Source organism: Dunckerocampus dactyliophorus, chromosome 7 (genome assembly GCF_027744805.1).
Source record: "Dunckerocampus dactyliophorus isolate RoL2022-P2 chromosome 7, RoL_Ddac_1.1, whole genome shotgun sequence".
NCBI classification, from domain to species: Eukaryota; Metazoa; Chordata; class Actinopteri; order Syngnathiformes; family Syngnathidae; genus Dunckerocampus; species Dunckerocampus dactyliophorus.
Genome location: NC_072825.1, coordinates 19244214 through 19269070, shown reverse-complemented (window position 1 = coordinate 19269070; position 24857 = coordinate 19244214). Strand labels below are relative to the sequence as shown.

At 40.6% G+C, this 24857-nt stretch overlaps 2 protein-coding genes across 5 annotated transcripts in view; both read left to right on the top strand.

Annotated features, from left to right (window-relative positions):
* Positions 1 to 821: 821 nt before the first annotated feature.
* LOC129184675 (transcription factor E2F3-like) lies at positions 822 to 18210 on the top strand. Of its 4 annotated transcripts, none has more exons than XR_008571936.1 (9): positions 822 to 1950; positions 3400 to 3517; positions 4810 to 4940; positions 5681 to 5769; positions 9434 to 9596; positions 10172 to 10282; positions 13466 to 13607; positions 14383 to 14731; positions 17776 to 18210. XR_008571936.1 is itself a non-coding variant. In XM_054780832.1 (8 exons), exons 1-8 carry the CDS (start codon positions 1669 to 1671, stop codon positions 14679 to 14681), a joined length of 1335 nt encoding a protein of 444 aa, XP_054636807.1. In that variant the 5' UTR covers positions 822 to 1668; the 3' UTR covers positions 14682 to 18210. The 4 variants fall into 4 exon arrangements, 2 of the variants coding, with proteins under 2 accessions (XP_054636807.1, XP_054636808.1); XR_008571935.1 differs by having other exon boundaries at positions 17143 to 18210; XM_054780832.1 differs by having other exon boundaries at positions 14383 to 18210.
* Positions 18211 to 19397: 1187 nt separating this feature from the next.
* The window catches only part of cdkal1 (CDK5 regulatory subunit associated protein 1-like 1), a 301229-nt gene continuing 295769 nt past the window's right edge, over positions 19398 to 24857 (top strand). Inside the window, exons 1-3 of the mRNA XM_054782535.1 lie at positions 19398 to 19534; positions 20186 to 20343; positions 23888 to 24000. Of these exons, the coding sequence (XP_054638510.1) occupies positions 20189 to 20343; positions 23888 to 24000 (268 nt within the window). The 5' untranslated portion in view covers positions 19398 to 19534; positions 20186 to 20188. The remainder of the gene's footprint in view (positions 19535 to 20185; positions 20344 to 23887; positions 24001 to 24857) is intronic.

Here is a 24857-nt window from a genome sequence, read left to right as displayed (position 1 = left end):
TGACCATTGGGTTCCAGGTTGAAAACCCTTGTTTTAGAAAAATACACGGGAGGAGCTGGTTAATGATCTCAAGGGACTTGGGACCATAGTCACAAAGAAAACCATTAGTAATACACTTCGCCATAATGGATTAAATTGCAATGTCTGCAAGGTCCCCCTGGTCAAAAAGCACTACAGACCATACAGAAGAGTCTGAGGTTTGCCAATGAACACCTGAATGATTCAGACAAGATCAACTACGCCATCACAACTGTCATATATGGAGGTCGAAACATTCTGTTTTGGGACTGTTACTTTGCTGAGGGTACTGGAAGATTTTCCCACATTGAATGGGGCCATGTACCATGCAATCTTGGATGACAGCCAGAACAGTGAAGATGGATCATGGATGCCTCTTTCAACATGGAAAATACCCAAAACATACAATCAAGGTAATCAATGAATGGCTTAAAAGTCTTCAGGTTCTATCCCTCCAGGAATTGGAGGGTATCTGTAAAGAGGAGTGGGCCAAAATCCCTGAGATGTGTGCAACCCTGGTGACCAACTACAAGAAACGTTTGAAACAAGGGTTTTTCCACTTAGCACTAAGTCACATTTTGCTTGAAGATCAAATATTTATTCACTCAATCAAATACAAATGTGTGTATATATAACTTTTTTTACTTTTTCTGGATTTTTTTGTTGATATTGGTCTGTCTCTATTAAAATAAACCTACCATAAAAAAAATAATTGCTTGTTCATGTTTTTGTAGAAAATTACTAGGGGGAATCAAATAATTATTTGCCCCACTGCAATGAATTATTTATTTTGTTGCATATGCTGTTTTTTTGTCATAATTTTCCACATCATTCCAAAGGTATTTCCCTTGTTCTTGATAACTTTTCACATGGGGTAAGTATTTTCAGTTATATCTGGTTTAGAACATTTCAATCTCTGATAGCTGACTTTGTCCTTTGCCACACCTGTTTCACAACAACACGATATTCAGTATGCAACGTTCAAAGATGATCTAGTCATTTTCATGTCTAATGTGAAAATGAAAAATACGGGTTTAGAAATGTAGATATAACTTCTGACAAGTAAGACTTAAAATATAAGATTTCAAAAAAAGAAATAAAATCTAGTGTCGAGTTTTTGAGTAAAAAGCTGCACCTTCAAACTCATTTAGTACAGTTTGGTTGCTTCCGCCATCTAGTGCCTTTGTGTGGAATTACAAGACATGTGACAGATGACGTTACCTGTTTACAACTGCCAATGAGCACGTGGAGCGCAGAATTCATCGCTGCCATTGGACAGAATGGGTTGTAAAATAGGGCGGGGACTCTGACATGAACACCCAATAGCGGCGGTCATGTAAATTCCTTTTGAAAACTTCCCGGGAAATCTGAGTTTCGCGGGAGGGCTCTTGAGCGCGTAAACCGTATCCCTTCATTCATCAGGCCGCTTCCTGAAGCCATTTCTCGACCGGGGAAACGAGAGTTGGGTTACTTTTTAATCCGTTGCATCTGCCTAAATGCACTTTCACGAGGACTCATACGTTGCAAAAGTCGATGATTCAGACTTTTATCTTTACTTCGGTCTGAATATTTTTGTAACTATTGCGGTGGATTAGCAACCGGAGCGGCTTGTAAGTGTCGAGACAAGAAAGGGGCTACCCTGAGAACAAGATGAGAAGAGGGATCTCCTCGGCTCCGGACAAAGTGATTTTAGCGGGCGTTGGTGGCTCTCATTTAGACAATAATATCATTTTAACAGCTCTCTCGGATCGTTTAAACCCCACTCAAGCCAACGCCACTTACATCCAAATAATAACGACACCCCCGCCTTGCAACGTTACACATACCCCAAGTGTATGTTTATCCGAGCCTTCGATAAACAACATTTACACAACTCCACAGCAAACTGCAGCAAATGGAGCAGGACATCGACCCGCATTAGGAAGACCGCCGGTAATCTTCTACACAACACATTTGAATGTCTTTTCCCCCTTACTAGCGTTAGCCTGCTAAGGTTAGCCGAGCTTGTTGTTCTGCCAGCTAGCTGCTAGCCTCTTTAGCCAGGCAGCTAACTAACTACCACTGGCTAAGTTGTCTAAGTGGAGCCCTCATGTGTCTTATGTGACTGTCAACGCAACGACTCCTTTTAAAAAGTGTTTTAGCACTCACTTAAATACATTGACTTATCCGTGAGCAGCTTGGTATGCGGACTTCGTGATGCTTTTGAGTTCGCTTCAGCCAGATGGAAACATTGGTAAGAGATCAGCAACGTTAGCGGTGGCCTAGTGGCTGCTCATAGTCTTTTTAATTTGGGGGGTTGGGGATGGGGATCATTTTTGCTTCATGTTAGCCCGGTTTTAACCGTCGACTCTTTTATACTTGCAACTCTTGTTCTTAATAGCACTTTAGCCTCACTTCAGCTTCGATTCCAGTCGGCAGCTTCAAATCGTCCATTAAGATGCAACTTGGATGAAGCATGAAAATGAGTTAGCTGTCATGGCTAGCAGCAATGTTAATGAACAAAGTGAAATCATTAGTTGACGGCTCCGACTTACGTTTGCACAAGTGTATATTTATCTCTGCTCTGAATAAAGTGCAAAATGATGCCTTTCATTGTGACACTCGTTTGTTGCTTTAGTGCTACTTTGCACATTTCCTGTGTGCATAACCTGCTTAAAGCACACAAGTAGCGTATGCTTCATTCGTGGATTTGTCTTTACTTTAGTGTTTTACATATGATTTGATGTGGAGAGGTGAACTCTCGTGTTTAAGGCTGGAGCCATGAGCAGGCAGGGGATGAGGGCAGCTGCTGGCTGGTATAAAATGGCTGACATTTAGACTGTCAAGAAAGGACATACTACTCACAGAGTATCTTAAATAAAGTTTGAAGGATGTGCTGATGTGGCACCAGGATACTGGTATTGCTGCTTACCCCTATAATACACCCACACTGGGATTCTTGTAGGAAGAAACTTTGAGGGCTCCATGAAGTCACTTGAGCATGTAATGGTGACCATCTTAATGTATGCATATAGCTCAGTTGATGTAAAAGGCTTTTTAAAAAATTGTTTGTCAGTGATTTAAAGGGACTGGGGAAACCAGGAGTCATTGCACAAAATGTAGTCTGCTTGCAGTGGTTCTTAAAGGCGAAGTTCCACCATGTTTCCAGAAATTGATTGCAACACATGACGATACACAAGTCCGACATTTTGCAAAAGTAGAAAAGGGGCTTCAGACAACCAGGTGTAATGAAGTTGTAAGGACCTTGTGTTCAACGATACAAAGAAGTGAATACACACGTATTCTGTCAAAGCAGTAGTACTACTATTGCTGTCAATCACTCAGTTTTTGCTCATGCTACATTATTCAAAGCTCACCCTCTTCCCTTCCATATTGTCCCAGGCCAAAAGGAGGTTAGCCCTCGACGATTCAGACCACCAGTACCAGTCAGAACCCTCGAGGTCGTCGAGAGGCAGAGGTGCCCCTGTAACCAATGGGACACATTTAAAGACACCGAAAAGTAAGACTTGTTTGTATGTGAAACACACAAAGTTGGGAACTGTTTACCGGTATTTCTTCTTTAAATATGTGTGTGTGTGTGTGTAGTATGTACATAAATGTGCTTTCTTAGTAGTTTTGTAATTGTGCAATTCATACATTATGCCTTTTGTTAAATGCCAAATTACCTCTAACTAGCACAAGAAGCCAGTGACCACAGTATTTGAGTGAAGATATTCTTTGTCGAGACGATACAATCAAATATTGCCCGTCCTATCAATCAAAAACAAAGAAACTTCTCTCCTGTTTTGTCTAAGTAGTTGTCATAGTGATTTGGAGACCCCTTGGCGAGCTCCATCTGGACATGAGATGCCAATAAAAGTAAATGTCCAGTATTTTGCAGTAGACTGCTGTTCCTCTTTAACAATCTTGAGCCATTCTCCATGCAGTGTTCTCGTTGCCGCAGATGATCCTTGGAAGTCGTCGTCTCTTCACCGGGTGTCAAATTCATACTGTTTTTTCATTTTCGGGGATGAGGATAAAGATGCAGTTAGTCAGGTTTGGCAAGTAAGAGCTAGATGTTTATGGTGGGGCCTAAAAATGTCATTTTTCAGTGGCCACACAATTGGCGTTCTGTAGAATACCAGACTCCATATATACAGTATATATGCATGCATACACAGATGTACATTTTTGTAAAGCTAGTATCCCGCATGGGAAGGTGAGGGAACTATTAGCTGATAAGCTTCATTTATTAATGGTCTTTGTACACACAGAAATAAATGTGTGCAGTTGAAGCGCTGTCATCGTCACTGCCGTTTAAACACTTTGTGTCAATTGGACTCTAACACGACTCTACGAATGACAAAATAATCCCCAAACAAGAAGAGTACTTTTTTGTTGCACACGGTTGTTGATAGTTGTTTGCCTCCTACAGATGTCATTGAAAAGGCAACCTTGCATTTATTATTAAAATTAAGTTTCTTTGTCATTTGTGTAAATCCTTTGCGTGTCGCTATTTGAAAACAGCTCAAACTTATTTTATTTATGGTCATCTACTGGTCCTTTTTTTTTTTTTTTTTTTTTTTTTTTTTATAGAAACACAGCGGTGTCGCTGTGCTGTGCTGTGTGCTCCCCAGGATTTCATAGTTTTCTGGTGCTTTGCTGTCACATCCCAAATTGGCATGAATGTGAGTCTGAATGGTTTGCCTGTGGTCTTGTGATTTAGGACAAACGGTATGAAATGGATGGATGGTACTTTAGTATTTTAAAATATTTTAGTATTTAATAGCTTATGTTGCCCTTCCACTGTAGCGCCCAAGTCTCCACCAGAGAGGACGCGGTATGACACCTCCCTGGGCCTCCTAACCAAGAAGTTCGTGGACCTGCTGGCCCAGTCTTCCGATGGAGTCTTGGACCTAAACCTTGCAGCAGAAACTTTGCAGGTAATTTGCTCATCCGAACCGAACTGATTGCTTAAATTGTGGATTATTGACTGCTTAAGTAGGTCGCACGGTGCCCTAGTGGTTAGCATGTTGGTCTTGTAGTCATGATAATCGAGGGGTTGACTCTTCTTTGGGGCATCACCGTATAGCGTTTGCATGTTCTTCCTGCGCTTTTGTGGCTTTTCTCCCACAGTGTAAAAAAAAAAAACATACATGTTGGGCTAATTGGAGCGGTGAATGGTTGTTTGTCTCAATGTGTCCTGTGATTGACTGCTGATCATTTCAGGGAATACCCCGCCTTCACCCAACGTCAGCTGGGATAGGCTCCAGCTTAACTGTGACACTAATGAGAACTAGCGGTACAGAAAATGACTGAATGGCTGCTAAAGTACTGTAGTACTTTATCAATGGGCCATAACATGCTATTTGTGTAATTGCTATTATACATGACAGACCCCAGACACTGTATGCACAGTAACAATTATAAAATGTATACATTTGCATACTGAATATGGACAGTTATTGTCAAATGACTACAATATCAGAAATACCTTTTTCAGTTTGATGCAGTGCAGTTTTGGAGTACAGTGAGAAATGAAATGAGTACTTCTTAAACTGAGCGTTACCTTTGTAAAGCCTTTATAAAGTTCTGGAGGTTGTCACATAGATGGAGTTACAGTCGATGTGTCATTCAAAATCCCACCTCCAGACATTCAAGTGATGTACTTTTCTGTGTTCAGGTCCAGAAAAGAAGGCTGTATGACATCACGAATGTACTTGAGGGCATTCATCTCATCAAGAAGAAGTCAAAGAACAACATTCAGTGGATGTAAGTGATGACTTTTAAACCTCAATTATGCATCAGCGTCACGGCGCCAGCGTAAGCGACGCAGGCTCGCTCCTCCCCCTCCAAAACCCTCCGGCGGAGCTTGGCGTGCTCCTCCAACAAAATTGTAACTTGGCATCAACGATGATGCGGGCCACAGCGCTGTGATCGGTCAGGCTTTTTGTAGGCTTTTTGTTTTCGCTTCCACAAAAGCGCCAAAAACTCACTCCGGCAGCATTTCAGCAAATAATATGCAATATTCAAATCTGAGCCGATATGTTAAAGGAAAGCCGCATTATTGGGGGGGAATTTTGCCCATCATTCACAATCCTTATGGGAAGCATGAACACATTTCTTTCCCTTTCCTGTGCTTTTTAACGAGAGGAAACGAGTTAGCATGAGCCAGTGCACGTCATGGGACGTACCTAAAGCCCTAACAAAAAACCCTACAAAAAAACGACAACAGTGTTCCATTTCCATAACTGACCTGTATGTTAACCAAGCTACAGCGATATTGTCATTTGTAGTAGCTAACACGAAAAACTACATCTGGCGGAATAACACGACGCCTCGCTCGTCTCAGCATCACTCACGACGCCTCAAGTCGCTGCAACGGGATAGACAGAAGAGTGGATACTACTGGCTCTCAATTTCGCTGCGGAGACTCTGCTGGAAGTCGCAGCCATCCCACTGGGAGCCGACATTATACATGTCGTCGCTGTGTCTATGCTGCGGCTGTTGATTGAAGTAGCGTTAGCTATATGGGCTATGTGAAATCAATGTGCCTAGGGAAGAAGTTTCGGTACTGTTTTAAATCATCAAAATACAGCAAGGTACTGTAAGTATTACATGTTATCATCAATGTATGTTAATGCATGATCACAACGTGTATATAAAATAACATGTTAGAGGGTTTTTTTTTTAGAGGGCTTCATCGTCAAAATAGGTACCTCTCATGATGTGCATTGTTAACTGGCTCATACTAACTCGTTTTCTCTCGTTAGAACGCACAGAAAAGGGACAGATATATTTGTTCATTTTTCACATAAGGATTGTGGATGATGGGCAAAATACCCCCCAAAAAGTGCACTTTTCCCCAATTTCTGTGACTCCAGTTGTGTCAATTGAGGAAGGTGGCAGCTGTCATTATTACTTGAGAGGAGCGATTCCATAAATGAAATAACACGTCATTAATGTGCTTGTGGATCAGCATGTGTGCCATGGTACTTTTAGACTATTTACAGTCTTTCTATTTATTTGTACTATGAAAGGTTGGTGGTCGTCTTTAACTTGTGATTAACCATCACACTGCAGTCATTCTATGACTCGGCTACGTTGTGGGCGTGCACAGGCATGACTAATCGCTCCGTGCCTTGGTCCACGTCTTCCCCTCCAGCCAGATGTGCTGGACTTGAGGTGTTAATTGACCTGGTGTGAGTACACTGTTCTTATGTTCTTATGTGACTTCCCACCGGAAAATCGTCCAACTTTCCCCAACTTGCGTTCCGAGCATCAGTTTCACTGAGATTCAACCGATACGCGCCGTTCCAGGATACAATTCTAACTCTGGGCTCCGTGAACAAAAACGTTAGCCTAGTCCAGGGGTCGGCAACCCATTACTCTGGAGCCACATGTGGGTCTTTAGGCCTTCATATTGCATCTTCTTTCACTGAGCTTGGTGGGTTTTTTTGTTTTTGTTTGTTTGTTTTACACCGAAGTGGAGGAAATGTGCATTTTTGAAAAGAGTTGGAGATATCCAACTCACCGCAAGTCCCTGAATGCATCTCGACAGCATTCTGCTTGCTGATTGGATTAGGGGGCCAGTGTGAGATATTTTGTTGAGTGTACTACCCCCACGGTAAGCTATTCATACCCATGAATACAGTTGTCCCTTGTTTATTGCGGTTAATTGGTTCCGGACTCGACTGCCATAAGTGAATTTCCGCAAACTAGGATTCAGTATTCCTAAATGGAATATTTTGTATTTATGGCATAGTAAACATGTTCCTGATCTTCTAAATACGGCTTTTAACATTATTAGAGCCCTCTAGAAATGAAACAACACCCATAGAGTCACCTTTATATTTGCATTAACCAATATAGGATCCAGCATACAGACTATTTTTCTTTACTGGAAGAGGAGGCAAAATGGCTCCTTTTGATGGTAAAGGTTGCCAATCCCTGGCCTAGTCGCAACATAAACATGAGTGAAATCACCAATTACCACTCCCTCTTCTAACGTATGTAGCTCAGGCTACATTGAATTGTAATGACTGAAATTGTGAAAATAGTTGATGTGTGGCCTTTTGTCATAAAAGCAAGGAACTGCTGCATAATGCAGCAAAGGAAAATGTGGACTTTGCTTTGGCTGTGTGTCAAGGGTGTATCAGTGTCTTTGGAATGCCTAATCCTAACTTCAGAAAAACCTGTACCATATTTTCACGACCATAAGGCGCACCGTATTAAAAAAGCGCAGTCTCAGTTACAGGTGCTATTTTTGTATTTAACACATACACAAGGCGCACTGTATTATTGGCCGCAGGTATGCACGCTAAAACATACTGTGTTGCTCAGAAGTCAGTGAGGAAGCAACAATGCTTTATTTCTTTAGATAAATTAAGAGCAGAACTCTGTTTATCAAACCCACTTGAAATCAGGATGGTCATCACTCAACACAACAGTCTCAGTCATGGTGCACAACTAAAAACATCACACAGCAACGCAAAAACGGACAAGACACTACCGCTTTTGCAGAACAATAACTGACAACTATGTAGCTCAAACATGTAACTTTAAGAGCATTTGCACCAAAACACTACCGCAAAGCACGCTGGGGAACAGGAAGTGCTCCCAGCGATGCTACAATACGCTAGCACGCGTGCTATTGTATGTTTTTAAAAAGCACTTAAAAATTTGGAAGTCGCTACGCACATACGGCGCTCCTCATTATAAGGCGCCCCACCCATTTTGGACAAAATTTAAGACTTTTAAGTGCGCCTTATGGTCGTGAAAATACGGTATATGAAATGGGGTTAGGTAAGGTCTCAAACTGGTTATTTTGAACACGTGTTTCTGAAAAAAATAAAGGCAAACCTGTAAAAGAAAAAACTTCTTTTCAGTGTATTCAAATTCCTCTTTCTCACTGTCAGTATCACTAGGACAGATTCTGCCTGCAGGGAGAAAAAAAAAATCATCTTGTTAGCGTTGAAATGTTATGCTATCACTCGTAGTAAAGCAGGATTACTCTTAAAGTACAGCAGTAATTTCCATGAAACTTGCATGTGCCTAGCAAAAACCAACCTGTTTCATTTTGGGTGGCAGTGGGAATAAAACATGTGGATGCATGACGTTTTCTCTTGTTGCGTTGCCATATAATTCATGCAATTGCTCCTACTACCAGTTGTTAATGATAATAACGAGCAACCCAGACTGTCATATGACCGCAAATAATCCAAAAAGAGTTGCAGTGTTGATTGATGGCACAAGTAAACCTGCTGAATCATGGATGAGTGCAGAGCAGTGTGGCTGCAGGCCATTTTTCTTTATAAATTCACTTACACTTGCACACTAAGTGTGAATTAAATGGGTTTTGCCAGGAATCCTATTGTGTGGAGGTTTTGCGCTCTATGAATACCTTTCTTGTTAAAACAAACATTTCTGCTCAAAGGGGCTGCAGTTTGTTGGAGGTCGAGGGGTCACTGAACCAAAGACAAAGACTGACCGCGGAAGTTTCTGCGCTGGCAGAAGAAGAGCAGAGGCTGGAGCAGCTCATCCAGCGATGCAGCCTGGACTCGAGGCACATGAGCGAGTCGTCAAGCAACCAGAAATATCCTTTTTTTTCCCCTCAAGCTCTTAGCCACCTCACCACAGTATTTTCTTTCCACATCCTTTAAACCAGACTTCATTGTCTTCCATGAAAAACCACTGCTTGTATTTTAATGTAATTACCTCAAGTATTAAACAATGCCTGCAAGCAAGAAGATCCAGTAAGTGTTACAAATAGAGTACACTTAATTTTTTTTTTTTTTTTTTTTGATGAACAGCAATTTCAGCACCCTGAGATCTCTGTATTTTATATTTAATTAACATTGATTTTGCATAGGTTATAGGCTGCTGGCATCTACAGTTTTATTGCAGGAATACATGCATGCTGTATGCACCATGTGCATGGTGTTTGTAATATGATTTAGCTTTGACTGGAATAAGCATAGCGGTCCCAAAAAAGTGTAATCTAGGTGGTATGCACCTCTGTATAATTGTTACCAATTATGTCGTAGGAACTCCCCAAACTGGTTCAGTTCACAAGCATGTTTTTGTTTTTATCAGTATGAACAATGCAGCTGCTAAACCTATCTTCTGCCTTTGAATGCCAAGATCTTTCTTTGACTTGTTGACCTCCACATATGCCTATGTCACGTATGAAGACATCAAACAACTAGCAAACCTTGAAGACCAGACTGTTATTGTTGTCAAAGCGCCCACAGACACCAAGCTAGAAGTACCAGATCCTGATGAGGTACTGTGTGTTTAAATTCTCTCTTCTGCTGTTCTTGTCTTGCTTACACAAACTCCCACAGTTCCGCAGTAAAAATGGCAACTCTTGTTGCAACACACTTTGCAAACATGTGGCTGTGCTGCATTCAGCCTCTTTTTAAAGTGTACAGACCTTATTTTTAGGGTATTCGATTACAGGCAAAATTTTTGATAGGTGTTCTTATTCAATACCATGAGAAAATATTTGGAATGCACAATAATTTTTTTATTTAAACTGTTACTGATAACTTCCTGTTTCTCAATACAGACACTGATACCAATAACTTTTTATATTTACTAACTTGTTTGTGCAAACCTGGACAAGTGAAGTTGGATTTGACAAACTGTACCTGTAGATTTACCCTAACCCAATATAATGATGTCATTACTATTAACAAAATAAAAAAAAAAAAAAAAAAAAATGTCGCCAGCTCAAAAGTACAAACCGTGGCTCCAATGTCTTTACCAGGGAACAAAAGCCGGTATTTTCAACGATGGTAAAGGGCTGGTCATCCAGCGCCATCATTTCCATTATGAAATCACAGATCGCTTGAGCCACTGGGTCGTCTCTGGCAAAGTTTTTTGCACTTCTCAAATGACGCGGTATAAGCCCTAGGCCTCGTCGCAATGCTGGCATTTCAGGTGGCTGATAAGGTTTGATCTAGTAATGTCCCGATCCACATTTTTTGGCATCTGTTCCGATTATTTTTATAGTCTTGCCGACCCAATCCGGTACCAATCCTTTTTTTCTTTTTTCTTTTTTTTAATAATAATAAGCTTTTGTTACAAACATGCATTTGTGGAATTGAATATGGTTATGGAAATAACTCTTCAAAGCATTTAAAAATAATGCAAACAAAGTATTGATGAATTTACTTTATTATACAGCATGATTGACAATATTGCTTGGCTTTTGTAACAAACCTCTGTGAGTCGGGTCCCTAATCCAATAATAGAACCAATAAAAGTCCGTCCAATCAAAGATGAAATTGGAAAAAATAGCCGTGCAAAATACTTTAAGGCAAGGACTAATCATTTGACATGGTTAGAGATCAATTTGTGGTTTGATTTAGAAATACGACTTTAAAAAAACAAAAAAAAAACAACACAATGGTAATTTATTGACTGCCCCTAGTATAAACAACCAGCGGTTAGAGCAGCACTTCCCCTGTGAGCTCCCCGCACAGTGACACAGTAGTCAGAGAGGGCGAACTACCGTTGTAGCTACGGCGGCACACCGCAGACTGCATGGTGGTGTTGCATTTTCGTCGTCTTGCGTTTTTGCGGGTGGTGGCAGTAGAGTGGCAACCGGCTTTGAGGCACATTACTGCACCTGTCATGATGGTGTGTGCCAGAGTTACGAATTTGTAGGCCCGATCACGTGGTGGAAACCGATATTATCCGATCTTCAAACTACAGCGGATCGGCAGCCGATCATCCCCGGTTTGATGTGTTGAAGCTCGATATTTGTGCCCCTCATCGCGGAGTATTTGGTGCGTCCGACATGCAAATTGTCTTCCGCTGAAACGGTGAATGTTTGTTTACAAGAACTCAGTGGAAGTTACAGCAGGTCGTTAACATGACAGGCAGAAGAAGAAAGGAGCACTTGATTTAATCGCCAGCAAAGTACGGGTAATCTCGTCTCATTGGAGCATTTTTTTTTTCATTTGCGGTCATGATTTATGGGAATGATGTCCTAATTCCTCATATCGGCCCTATAATTATCCATGCGATATTTATGGTGCATTCCTAGAAAATATGCCCAAACGTTTGACTGGTACTGCATATTGACAATTTTACACTCATTGAAGAAGGATTTTGATATAAAATCTTAAATTTTCATCATAACGAGATGTCTGGTAAAATCCCACTCCCCTGACCTTCGGCGACCCACCGCCACATATAGATTGCAGTCCTGTAGGAAACACTGCAGTGTTATTTCATGCAGCTGCTTGTAGGAGTGTGACAATATCTTGATATGGCGATATATCCCGATATTTTATCTCCCTAGCGATTATCGATTATTATCGATATGTGCCCGCCAAGTATCGATAGTTTTGATTTACATACGTTCGCTATAAACTGCCTCACTCTTTATTAGTTCCTTTTGCACCATTCCTTGGCGGTCCGCTAGGGGCCCGCCTCGCGGGAACGTCGGCGGAAGTCGGCAAGCGAAGTAAACGCACAACAGGAGAGAACATGGCGGACACGAGCGAAAAACAGAAGTTGAAAGATGCACCGGCAGCCTACAATGCATTTTGTACCGTACTGATGATGGAACAAAGCTGGAGCAGGACTTTGCTCCATGCAGTAACTGTTTCACAAAAGTTAAGTATACTGGAAACACAAAGAATATGCACAGCCACGTGCAGCGCCATCACCCAGAGCTAGTAAGCCAAAAAGCCATGGCTGTGAGCCTGGCTCCTGTGCCTTGCCAGACCACCGTGGGGGCTCTACTTCAAGCAAAACTCCCTTTCAACTCCCCCAGGTCAACGTCGATCACTCACGGCACATCTGTGTGTATTTGTCAACGTCGATCACTCACGGCACATCTGTGTGTATTTGCAAGGATTGGCGGCCGTACAGTGTTGTCGAGAATGATGGGTTTCGCCTTATGATGCGCACTTTGGAGCCACGCTACGAAATACCCGGTCGAAAACATTTCACCAACAGCTGGTTTATCAAATTTTGCTGGTTCCCTCAAAATGTGCAGGTAGATGCCTTGCAGTCAATTTGCACTTTACAGCAGTGTTACACAGAAATGGTGTCACTGTTTATAAAATAAGCCATAGGTTTGCTACTGACATGCTGCACTACAGTAGTGACGGTGTGAGAAAGACACTCATTTGTTTACAGGAATATTGCAATGACAGTGTCTTAAGAACACACATTTGTTTACAGAAACGCTGCACTAAAATATTCTCACTGTTCAGATGAGAAGTGTTGAAGTGATGGTGCCAAATAAACATGTTTTTTTTCTCATTTGAAAATATCTGTTTTTCTCTTTAATAGTAGTATCGCAGATATCCTGACCAATACATCAATAATCGCTATATCGTGAGATAATCGTTATCGTGAGCCTTTTATCGCGAACCTAGAGGTTCCCTGCTGGACTGACTAAAAACATGTCTGCATAGTGTTGATTGAGACTTCTTCCTTTCTGCAGAGTTTATCCATCCACTTGACCAGCACCAGGGGTCCTATCGAAGTTCTTCTGTGTCCTGACGAGGAGAATGACCACAGTAGTCCTGTGAACAATGGAAGCACTGACATCAATGGGAACTCACCGTTCCTCAAAGTCCTTCAAGGTATGTTGGAGAACAAAAAAGTCACTCTATGCTCATGAAACCAATGCATGTAACTGTATCCCACTGGAATCCATTGGGTTTGGGTTGTTTGTGTCTTGTTATATGCCATACATGGTCCTATATTTTTAGATCACCACATGGATACTTGACAAATGTATTAAATGTAAAATACCTAATGTAAATCAAATAACAGCTTTACTCCAATCATTCTTACACGAATGAACACCAACACAGCTTCCATAAAGCACAGTCATTTTCTCTGTGTTGTGTCACTAAACTTTGTGTGAATAATCCAAGTTATTTTAAGTTAATTGTCTCTTGTGCTTGTTTTGAGTGATGTCACGCTTACAGTACGTATAGTACAACTGTCACATACTGTAGAACAGTGATTCCCAACCTGGGTTACGCGTACCCCTAGTAGTAACGCAAGTGAATTGCAGGGGGTACGTGGAAACACTTAAGTGCTGTCCAGAGTGTGGCCCAGGGACCATTTATGGAATTTAGCTTATTGGCCACATAACTTTTTGTAACAATAAAATTAACCAAAAAAATAAACCTGAAAAAGAGTAATGTAATGAGAAAACAAAACAGCAAAATTAGAAAAACTACAACTGTGCCGCCAACCTCGAATCTTTGTATTTTCCAGGTTGGCAGGTCTGAAATGTATGTCCCTCCTACCGGCATAGTCCTTTCCGGTCTTGTAAAGATTTATGCTTCCAAACACCTCAATTCAGTACATAACCTGCTTCCAAACTCTGATTTAAATTCTCTGCAGATCCCAGCATCCCAACTCAGTCCCCCAGCACCTCCCTGGCAACACCCTCATCATCCGTCACCACTGTCTCTGTCACAGCTCTCTCGCCCATCTCGTCCCCGTACACCAGCCTTCTCCAGCAAACGGAAGACCAGATCCCCGCCTCCCTGGGGCCCTTCTTGAACCTGGGGCCCCCGCTCCTGGAACAAGATGACTACTTATTAGGTCTTGGAGACGACCAGGGAATCAGCGACTTATTTGAGGCCTGTGACTTTGATAGGATGCCCTCCCTCGGCCTGGACGACCTCCTGTGCAGCTAGCGCTAGCTGATCTAAATCCTCATCAACTGCATTGGAGTGCGTTAGACACGGTGAGCTTGGAGGTCTGTGACTAGTTTGTATAAGCCAATTCTAAATACAAGAAAATTCTACAAAAAGGGCTTCTTTTTCTCCAGTCCCAGGCAGACAAAACGGCATGTTTACTCACGGTGTCACAAATAGAGATTCAGGTGAAGATGTCTTTGGCTCAGGCTCTGGGAGAACTCCAGTGAATCTGAAGAGTAGCATGACTGGTACTTAAAATGTTGTCTCATTTGGTAACGATACACATTAGAGAGGAATATATGCCTTTTTTTAAGTGATTGGAGTCCTCATATTGACCGATCAGAAGGAACACAACACGATACAAGGAATTTATTTGATGCTAAGAAACGGAAAACTATAACAACCCGAAACAATTTAATGTGAGGAAAAGTTCTTACTGTTATGTGGCAGAAATGTGTACGTACTTGCACTGTTAGGTAGGTCATTTTGTGGTCTTTTTGAAAACATGACAGGTGAGTGATTACAGTCGTCCCTCGTTTATCGTGGTTAATTGATTCCAGACCCGTGATAAGTGAATTTTCGTGAAGTAGGATTCCATATTTATGAATAGGAATTTTTCATAGAGCATTGGAAACCTGTTTGACCTTCTGAATATGTTTAATATTATTAGAGCCTTCTAGACATGAAATAACACCCCTATAGTCACAGTTAGACTTTATTACCCAATATCGTAGACATAACAGAAAATAAGACTAATATAGACACACAGGCTTACCCCTAGCCTACGGTTGCTTTCATTTGACTTGTATGAAGTCATCAAATAACATAAGTCACACTCGACGCCTACAAAATTTCATTTCCACTCCAGGTTTTCTCATCAGAATCAATGCCTCTTTGTTTACTGTGGCCGGGCTGGGCTATGTTGGATACGCATCGCCAGGCTTTTGTCGTTGAATGTATGAGTAAAGTATGTCTTCTGAATGTCTTGTATTTGTATTTTAGTTCATTTATCAAGTTTTATGCTTGAAAATGCTTAATTTAGGCCAAAAATATGTAAAATGTTGCTTCAGTATGCATAATTTTGTCTAATAATAGGCCTTAGTCAACCGTGAAACAGCGAGGAACAGTGATATGAGTTTTTTTTTTAATGAATATATTTGGAAAAACGCAAGCGTGAGGCCGCTAAAGACTAAGCGCAAAATGGCGAGGGACGACTGTATATCAGCAAATTTTGGACACGATTGATAACCTGAGGCTGGGTGTTACAGCATGGATGATATAGGGCCATTGCACTTCTAGGTACAGTTGCAGTGCTGTAAAAAATGTGTTTTCTAAAACAATCTGCGATATACATTTATTTTGTTATCACATTGGATGGTCAAACTTCAATTTATCGTGTCAAGAAGTGGCTTTACTTATCCACTTGCAGTTTTCTCCAAGGCAGTTTAGGTGAGTAGTAGTTTTAGGATTAATTGATTTTAAAAACCGTAGACTGAACTAGTAATATCTTCATCATCAAAAATGGGATCACTGGCCTTCAACTGAGCTATTATTCACAGCCATAATCTAGATCTTAAAACTGTCCATCCATCTTCTATGCGGCTTATCCTCATTAGGGTTGCGGTTATGCTGAAGCCTATCCCAGCCGACTTTGGGCGAGAGGGGGGGTACACCCTGGACTGGTCCCCAGCCAATTGCAGGGCACATATAGACAAACAACCATTCACACTCACATTCATACCTATGGACAATTTAGAGTCGCCATTTAACCTAACATGCATGTTTTTGGAATGTGGGAGGAAACTGGAGTACCTGGAGAAAACCCACGCACGCACGGGGAGAACATCTTAAAACTACGTAAAATATATCTCTCATAAAAGCCACTTCGGTTTGCTTCCAGTGGCTCCTTGGATTTGTTGACACGTGCTGGTAAAACACAATTGTCTTGTCGGAATCTGTAGTTTTTAAACTCGGGAAAACCTGCGGCTGCGGGTAGTATTGCTGCTGTTAGTATGAACTCTTCCCTCATCTGATTGACGTGTGCTTGTGTAGTAGTGTGTGTGTTTTATATTAGAAGATCTTGCTTGCTCATGAGTAAGCCTGCCATGTGTACAGTAAGTGTTTTTTTTTCTTTTCTTTACTAAAAATGTTCCGTACACAAGGTACCCTGGCTACCTCTCGCTTACTGTTTGACAATACAATAGTTTAAAAAATAAAAATAAAAAAAAGAGATGGATGTAAATGTCACAGCCTGAGCGTATAGCTTATTGTGTTTTGGAGGTTACCTTTGTATTATTAGCAGCAAAGGTGGCTATCGTGCCGCACTTGGATTTTTAGTTGCGTGTGAGCATCCACTCCTCCACCTTTTTAAAATCAGATTTACACCCCATCACATCTCAGATTTGAGTGCTGGGGTGCGCCTTTGATGACTGTATGTTTGTGTGGTTTTGTTTTCCAGATAATAATGTGACCCCAAATCCAATTCAGTTATCAACCGTGAGTTTATGTGCCCTTTTAAGATGGCCATTACAAGACATGACTATGTCTCCACTGGACTGGAATCAGTGACTTCTGTCCACTGCTGAAGTGTCTAGCTTTGCTTCTGTGACACTGTGTGTCCGTTTTACTTTTTTTTTTTTTTTTTTTTTTGGACTCTAGGCTTTTTTTTTTTTTTTTTTTTTATCTTACATGTCAATTAACTTTTACTTTGTTCCCAATCTTTTGAGATTAGGAAAATCTGGTATTTTTACCATAAGTGAACAAATGACATGCATATGTCTATTTTTTGTAGAGAAAGGAGTATTAGGGCTACACTGAAAAGAAAAAAAAAATGCTGATAGTCACACAATTAACAGGACTAAAGAGTTACATTAGCTTTTCCCTAGCAACATAACTACTTTTGTCTTGTAACTTTACAGCTTCTTTTCAGTGTCTCTCTAAAAATCTTACATAGAAAAGTCAACTTTTGTTTTATCTGCTTTTGTGTTGTTGAAACCTGCTTCTTGGAAAGAATGTCTTTCCATTGAGGTTTCAAAAAGGAATGTTGATATTTTTGTAATGCACAGTTAAACCTGTAGTGTTTCTTTCACAGGGTGCAGTTGTGCGTCTCTTGACTGTTTGATGTGAAGCTCCTGCAAATTGAATTATTGTGGAATTACAGTAAACAGCCAATATTGAAATAGTACTGCTTTCCTTGCAATGGTTATTCTAAATCTGTCACCAATTCAGTAAACTGAAATACTCTTAAAGGTTAAATAATACTTGGTTTAAAAAAAAGGAATATATTTACTGTCTGCTTCTATTAAAAGAAAAAAAAACTGTAATACACTATTTGCTTTTACAATTTGGGTGAAAGGTTGTTGGTGTGATGTCTAATGTTTAGTATTTTGATGTGCGTTCATACGTTTTTCCTTTAACATCTGTTAAATGAGGAATTGAGGGTTGTATATGTTTGGGGGGAGGGTGAAATGGGACTTTTCTATTGTACTGTCAGGCTTTGTAATGGAACATTTGAATAAAGGAAATATACGTGAGCGAAAATAGTTACATTTTGGTTTGTGTGTATGGAGTTTCTCTCCCTATTTTCCCATACCTCTTAAGTTAAAAATATATTTTTATATTAAAAAAAAATACATTAAATACTTTACAAAAGATGACTACTAGGCTATGTTAAAGACAGATTTAAAAATATGTATACAAAACTACATGGTGCGAAGCGCATTTCACTGCATAGTACAGTATAAAAAAATGAGGAGCAACATAACAGCATGCATAACATTAAACCAAAGAAACAGAGTTGATAATACGTGGAGCACATAAGGGCAGAAAGGAGAAAATGTTCTCGGGGATGTTTTTCAAGAATAGATTGGTTAAAACACTGCTGATTTTGAAAATTAGACGGATACAAGGTTGTACAATATAATTTAGATTAAAATATAGAAGTAGGTAATGTAAAGTAGATTCCATAGGCTATGCTACATATTACGATACAATAGGTGGTGGGATGCAGCAAAAGATGGGTCTCTTAAACCATAGACACCGCATCGAGCGCTGAGCCGTACGTCAACCTCGCCGCCATATTGGATGTGTCAAGGCAGCGCTGTAAATGAATGCAAGTAAATGTACTTACTTTCATAAAGCGCCTTTCTACAAATAAATTTAATTTAATTCTTCTCGTTTATACGCTCACAGGCGCACTAATATACCTGGGAAACAATTAGGCACCAAAAACAATTTGATTGTTTTTTTGTACAATGTGATTGTGAACTCCATCTCAAGTATATTAGTGCGTGTGTGAGGGTATAAACGAGAGGAATTGTTGGATGTGTCAAGGCTGCGCTGTAAATGAATACAAGTAACAGTACTTACCTTCATAAAACACCTTTCGACAAAGAAATGTAAGATAATGCCTCATTTATACTCATCCACACACTAATGGTATATAATATACATAAACAGTTAGGCACCAAACGTTTCAAAGATCAAATACGTTGTTGTTGGTGCCTAACTGTTTTCCAAGTATATTAGCGCGTGTGTGAATGGATAGGAGAGGAATTAATTTAATTTACTTCATTTACAACGCAGCCTTTACACATCCATTATGGCGGTGACGTTGACGTACGGCTCAGAGCCCGATGCGGCGTCTATGTAAGTCTATGGTGGGTCTGATACGCGAAAACAACTACAAGTTTGTTCCTCTTCTCTTACCGTACATTACAAACTCAAAGCATGGCGGACAGAACCTTTTAGTACGTCTGATTTGGCCCTTCAAATGCTTATTTTCTCGTCTCTGACACCCTCGGGTCTCTGAATTCGTCTTGAAGTGAATAATTAGCAACGTTGCAACTGAGGTAAGAGCGACAATTTTTTTAGTATTGCTTATCTACTTGCCCCACGTGGGCACTTGCTGCAAACCTACATCAAGTAAGGGCGAGCTAACAGCTAGCAGGGCCCAACAACAACAACAACAAAACATTTAAAAGAGGCTATCGTACTAAACAATGTACTATTCTACAGTAAAATGTACGCTTGTTATACATGTGCACTGATTATGACTGGGGTCAATATTGCAACTGATGGTGCATGTTCTAATAGGATGCAGCGAAAGTTGTAAACAAGCTTAGCACCTGCGATAAGCAATGCAGTACTAGCAATGCGAATGTAATTTATTATCGTTGTTAACAATTGTATTTGTTTAATATGAGCGACTCCAATGCAAAGAACAAGACAAACGATGTAACCTAACTCGAAAGGTTTCATTAATTTCCACTAACACGTGCGAAATGTGTTACAAAGTGGAACTATCTTGCATTTTATTTCGTCCCTGTTGTGTATGTATGTATGTATGTATGTATGTATGTATGTATGTATGTGTGTATGTATGCATGTATGTATGTATGAATGAATGATAAACTGATAACGATTGAATTGATGTTTAAATGAGCCATTACAATTAGCTTGAACAAAAACAGGTTTGTGACCAGAGATTTCTGTGATTTCAGACCATGCCTTCAGCTTGTGACTCCCTAATTGATGACATTGAGGACATGGTGTCTTCGAGCGACCCCACTCCTCACGAGAGGCAGTCTGCTAGAAGGAGTATCATACCTAGGTCCAGGAGGAAAACAGATATTTTCAACGAGGAACTCCAAGCTGACAGGTACATCACTATTTTTAAATATATAATCAGAAAATGTGGGGTTTTTTTGCCGTTGAGATAATTTGTAGGGGTGTGACAATATATTGGTTTGTCATGATATTTAACCCTGCGATTATCAATATGTTCTCGCCGTGTTTTTTTTTTTTTCCCATCATTAATGAAAATACAGCCGCTATAAACGTCTTCCATCGTTCTACCTCGGTGAGTCACCATTTTGCGTGTTATTCGGGAGGATCTCCTCGTGAGAGTGGCGTCGCATTGGGTAGAATTCACAGAAGAAGAAGAAAAAGCAGAGGATATAAAAATAAGCAAATGCTGCCCTATGGCAGACTCGGGCGGTAAAGTTAAAGGGAAAGATGCACCAGTATAGTTGAAATCAAAAGTGTGGATGGACTGAGCAGGATTACTATTGCAACAACACATCATCAGTAGGGTAAAACCAACCTGTCTCACCAGCTAATGTTTCCTATTAGTGGGTGAACAATCCAACGCTTGGTGAATTCTGCAGGACAAAAAGTGTCACAAAATACGACACACGGGCAGACATGCACAGCCACCTCGTTCTCAAAAAATGACAAATGTTTAGTTTACGTCTTTTATCAATATTGTCGTGCTGCTGAACCTTATCCGGGTCATGTCTGTCTCGCATGTCAATAAAACCCACAGAAGGAGAACCTCAAAATAGAAAGCCCCTAAATTGGACAGGTTGAAAACTGACCACAATTCTAAGGAAAACAATCACCTCTTAAATTGCACAAAAACTTGCAGGTTGAACAGCCATTATGTGAGATGTCCTTTTCCTCCTTTATTTTTTTTGCGATCCCATTCCACCACAAGTTGAGTGATGGCAAAGAAGAGAAATGTGATGATAGTCACAGACCCTGAAATAGCACTTATTGTGTCATAGGACTAGCATAGCAATGGAATGGGTACAAGTTTGTCCAGGCTGGTCAGTACAATATGGACAAAGTGTGAAATCTGAAATGTGCAGAAATAGATGATTACATATACTGTAACTATGTACAGTCAAACTTGTCTATAGCGGCCACTAGAGGGAGTCTGCAAAAGTGGCCGCTATAGACAGCTTGGCGTCCAGTATGAATGTTGACCAGTATAGGGAAAAAAAAGGGGAAAAAATAATAATAATAATAATGTTGACCAGTAGAGGGCACTGCGGACTGCGGATAAAAGTTGTACAGCACTACGAGGCTTGTTATCAAGGTTCATGGTTCATGGTTTTAATTCATCCTGAACATGCATATGAGTCAAACAGTAGCACAACACATAGTACAATTCACAATTTTGCATGTCCAAAGAGGAGTAGGAAGAAGCAAAGCTTATTTAATCCTGCCCCTCATCAGTTTCACATCAGTTGCAATACATTTATTCACCTCTTGTTCTTCCAAGTGTACTTTGTAGGTGACAATGTAGTGCAATCATAGCCAAGGTTTTTACTTACTAAAAGGAAGCTAGAGGCTTAATAATAACTGATAGAATATATCCACGACCCACAGAACCAAGCTGTGCTAGTAATGTCTTACGCTTGTTTTGAATATTTTACTTTTTATACGGCAGAGTGTCATTACAGCTTTAGTTCATCAGGAAGTGACGGGAAGTGACGGTGGGCGTCCCGAGCAGGAGAGCTAGGCTCAGTGATAACTGTGAGTTTCGAGAGAGTTGGGAAGTGTGTTTAAGTTGGCGTGGATGTAAAGTCCTGCAGTGTTCTCCGCTGTTAATAAAGCCATTAAAGTGCATCGGCGACGTGAGTGTCTCCTTCCCCACAACAAGCAGCATTAATGTATTGACCAGTGCACACCAGGAAATAAACGGTGTCATTTCTTACAGGCATTGACTGGACAGCTATGTAGTGGGGCTTGTTTAACCTTTGCCTTGTGGGCAATCAGGAAGGAGAGACGATGCTGAGAGATGTGTGTGTGTTCTGAGCTGCTGTCTGGTGGCCGCGTTCAATAAATAAAGTTGGCAGAAGCAACAGGAGAAGTTTCCTTCTTTGCTTCGGAGCTGAATAACACTGACAAGTTAACAGACTAGTAGCGAACGAAAAGGAGACGGCTTTTTTTGTGTCGAATACAGAAGATGAGGACTTTGATGGATTTGTGGATGAGGATTGATCAAAAATAACGTGAGTACATTCTAAAATACTTCAATTAAGTACAACCGAACTCAGTTTTGCTCCCGCTGCCGCATGCATGCTAGCGTATGTTTTTTGTTTTTTTTATCGTAGCGTCGCTGGGTGCACGTCCTGTTCCCAGCCTAATTTGCGGTAATGTTTTGGTGCAAATGCTCTTAAAGTTACATGTTTGACCAGGAAATAGCAAGCTCAAAAGAAGATGGCTTTTTTATGTGGAACAACTGACAGTTTGTGTGGATCTTGTGAATGATTGTGACTGAGCTAGGACTCAGTAATTAAAGTCTACACACGACGGCTTCATTGATTGGAAAAACGAAACTTTTTCATGCATGAAGCTTCTACTTGAGTCAGTAATTTGGTCGCTATATGCGGTCAGATATTGACCAAGGGAGACAAAATGGGTGGCAGCTGGCTGCGTTGGACAGGTGACTGCTATACACAGGGTCTATAACATGTAAATTTGCTGCGGGGGATTTTTCAGTGGCTGCTATAGGCAGGTGGCCGTTCTATAAAGGTGGCCGCTAAGACAGGTTTGACTGTATATCTAAATTTGTGTCTGTTCTTGTTTAGAATTCTATTGTTACTATAAACTAGAGTGCCAAAGAAGGTGCAAAAAAAAAGCTCCAGTGAGGTGAGAGAACCCATACTGTTCTGTAGCTGTGAGTGGGTTAGGCTGAGCAAATAAGCACTCCTTTTTTTTTTTTGCCGTGCTGCAAACGGCCTGTCATAACTTCCCCTGCGCTCACCTGTAAACAAACATGGCTTTGATTGTGTGGGACTTGTTTTAGAGGAAGCCAAATGCTCTGCAAATATTCCACAAAAAATAACATTGAGCTTCAACAAATCAAACCTTATCAACCACCTGAAACGGCAGCATCGATACAACGCTAGGGGCCTTGTTCCTATCTACGCGGTGTTTGGAAAGTACAAAAAAGTTTTCCAGATATGACCCGAGGTCCGAAGCAATCTGTGGTTTCATCATGGAAATGATGGTGCCGGATGATCAGCCCCTTACCATCATTGAAGATACCAGCTTTTATTGGCTAGTAAACCCCTTGGAACCACATTTTGTACTTCTGAGTCGCCGCCATTTTTTGAAATGTTTTGTTAATAGTAGCGATATCTTGATATTTGGAAAGGGCAAATGTGCAGGTACAGCTTGTCAAATCCAACTTTGAGTCGTTCTTACCTCCAATTGTGCACAAACTACAGTTTAATCTAAATGTAAAAAAATAATAGCTATAGAAAGTTATCGATATCAGTCTTGAAGCAGGAAGTTATCAGTATCGGTTTGAAAAAAAACCCTGTATGCGTCCCTACTATGAACTATTTTATGTAAACATGGTTTAATATTTGGCATTACTATTCATGAACCCATGAATGTTTTTTTCCCAGCCTGATTCCTGGCACCCAGAAAATCTGGATGAAAACATGGGGCTGCAGTCACAACAATTCTGATGGAGAGTACATGGCTGGACAGCTTGCTGCCAGTGGATACAAAATGACTGGTAAGTCACTGTTCACTCGTGGTCTGATAATAGGAATTACAATCAAACTCCCTGGCAGTTGCACCGCATTCATCTAACATTTTATTAAATGTATCCAATGTGGCGTCTGAATTGGTGTCATTACATTACAGAACACAAGAGGGCAGTATTGCACTGTCATGTGTCACTTCAACAGGATACCTGTTGTGCTCTGAATTACACTTGCTGTGCACTATCATCTGAAATGGATTACAGATTATGGAATGTTGTGGCAATACAACAAATGTTTTAGTAATCTAAAAAAAGTTTCAGAAACGTCAGACAGGTGTCAGGTCACAGTATTTGCATGTCTTTAGCATGGAAACCAGACAAGGAACAGGGAGGCCTCTCATGACGACCTTTTTATATCCAACTGCAGCATTTTTTTTTTTTTTTAATTTACTGAAGTTTCAATAGAACTTTTGAATATAGAAAGGAGTGGATACATCATAATGTATTTAGATAAATATGTCAAAATGTGTAATTCATGAAAAAGTAGATTGGTTAGGAGCAACAAATATGATATAGTACAGTAAATGTGAGTGCGAATGGTTTTGTGTATATGTGCCTTACGATTGGCTGGAGAGCTGTCGGGGGTGTACCCCACCTCCTGCCCTAAGTCAGCTGGGATAGGTTCCAGCATACCCGTGACCCTAGTGAGGATAAGCGGCATGTCAATCATTTTTGCGACCCTAGTGGCCCGAGCCACTAAAATGGATGGAAATCCATCCATCCATTTTCTATGTCGCTTATCCTCACTAGGGTCACGGGTATGGATTATTTATTTATTTAGATGGGCTGATCAGCTCATCACAATTCCAAACTTGTGGATTTTGCAT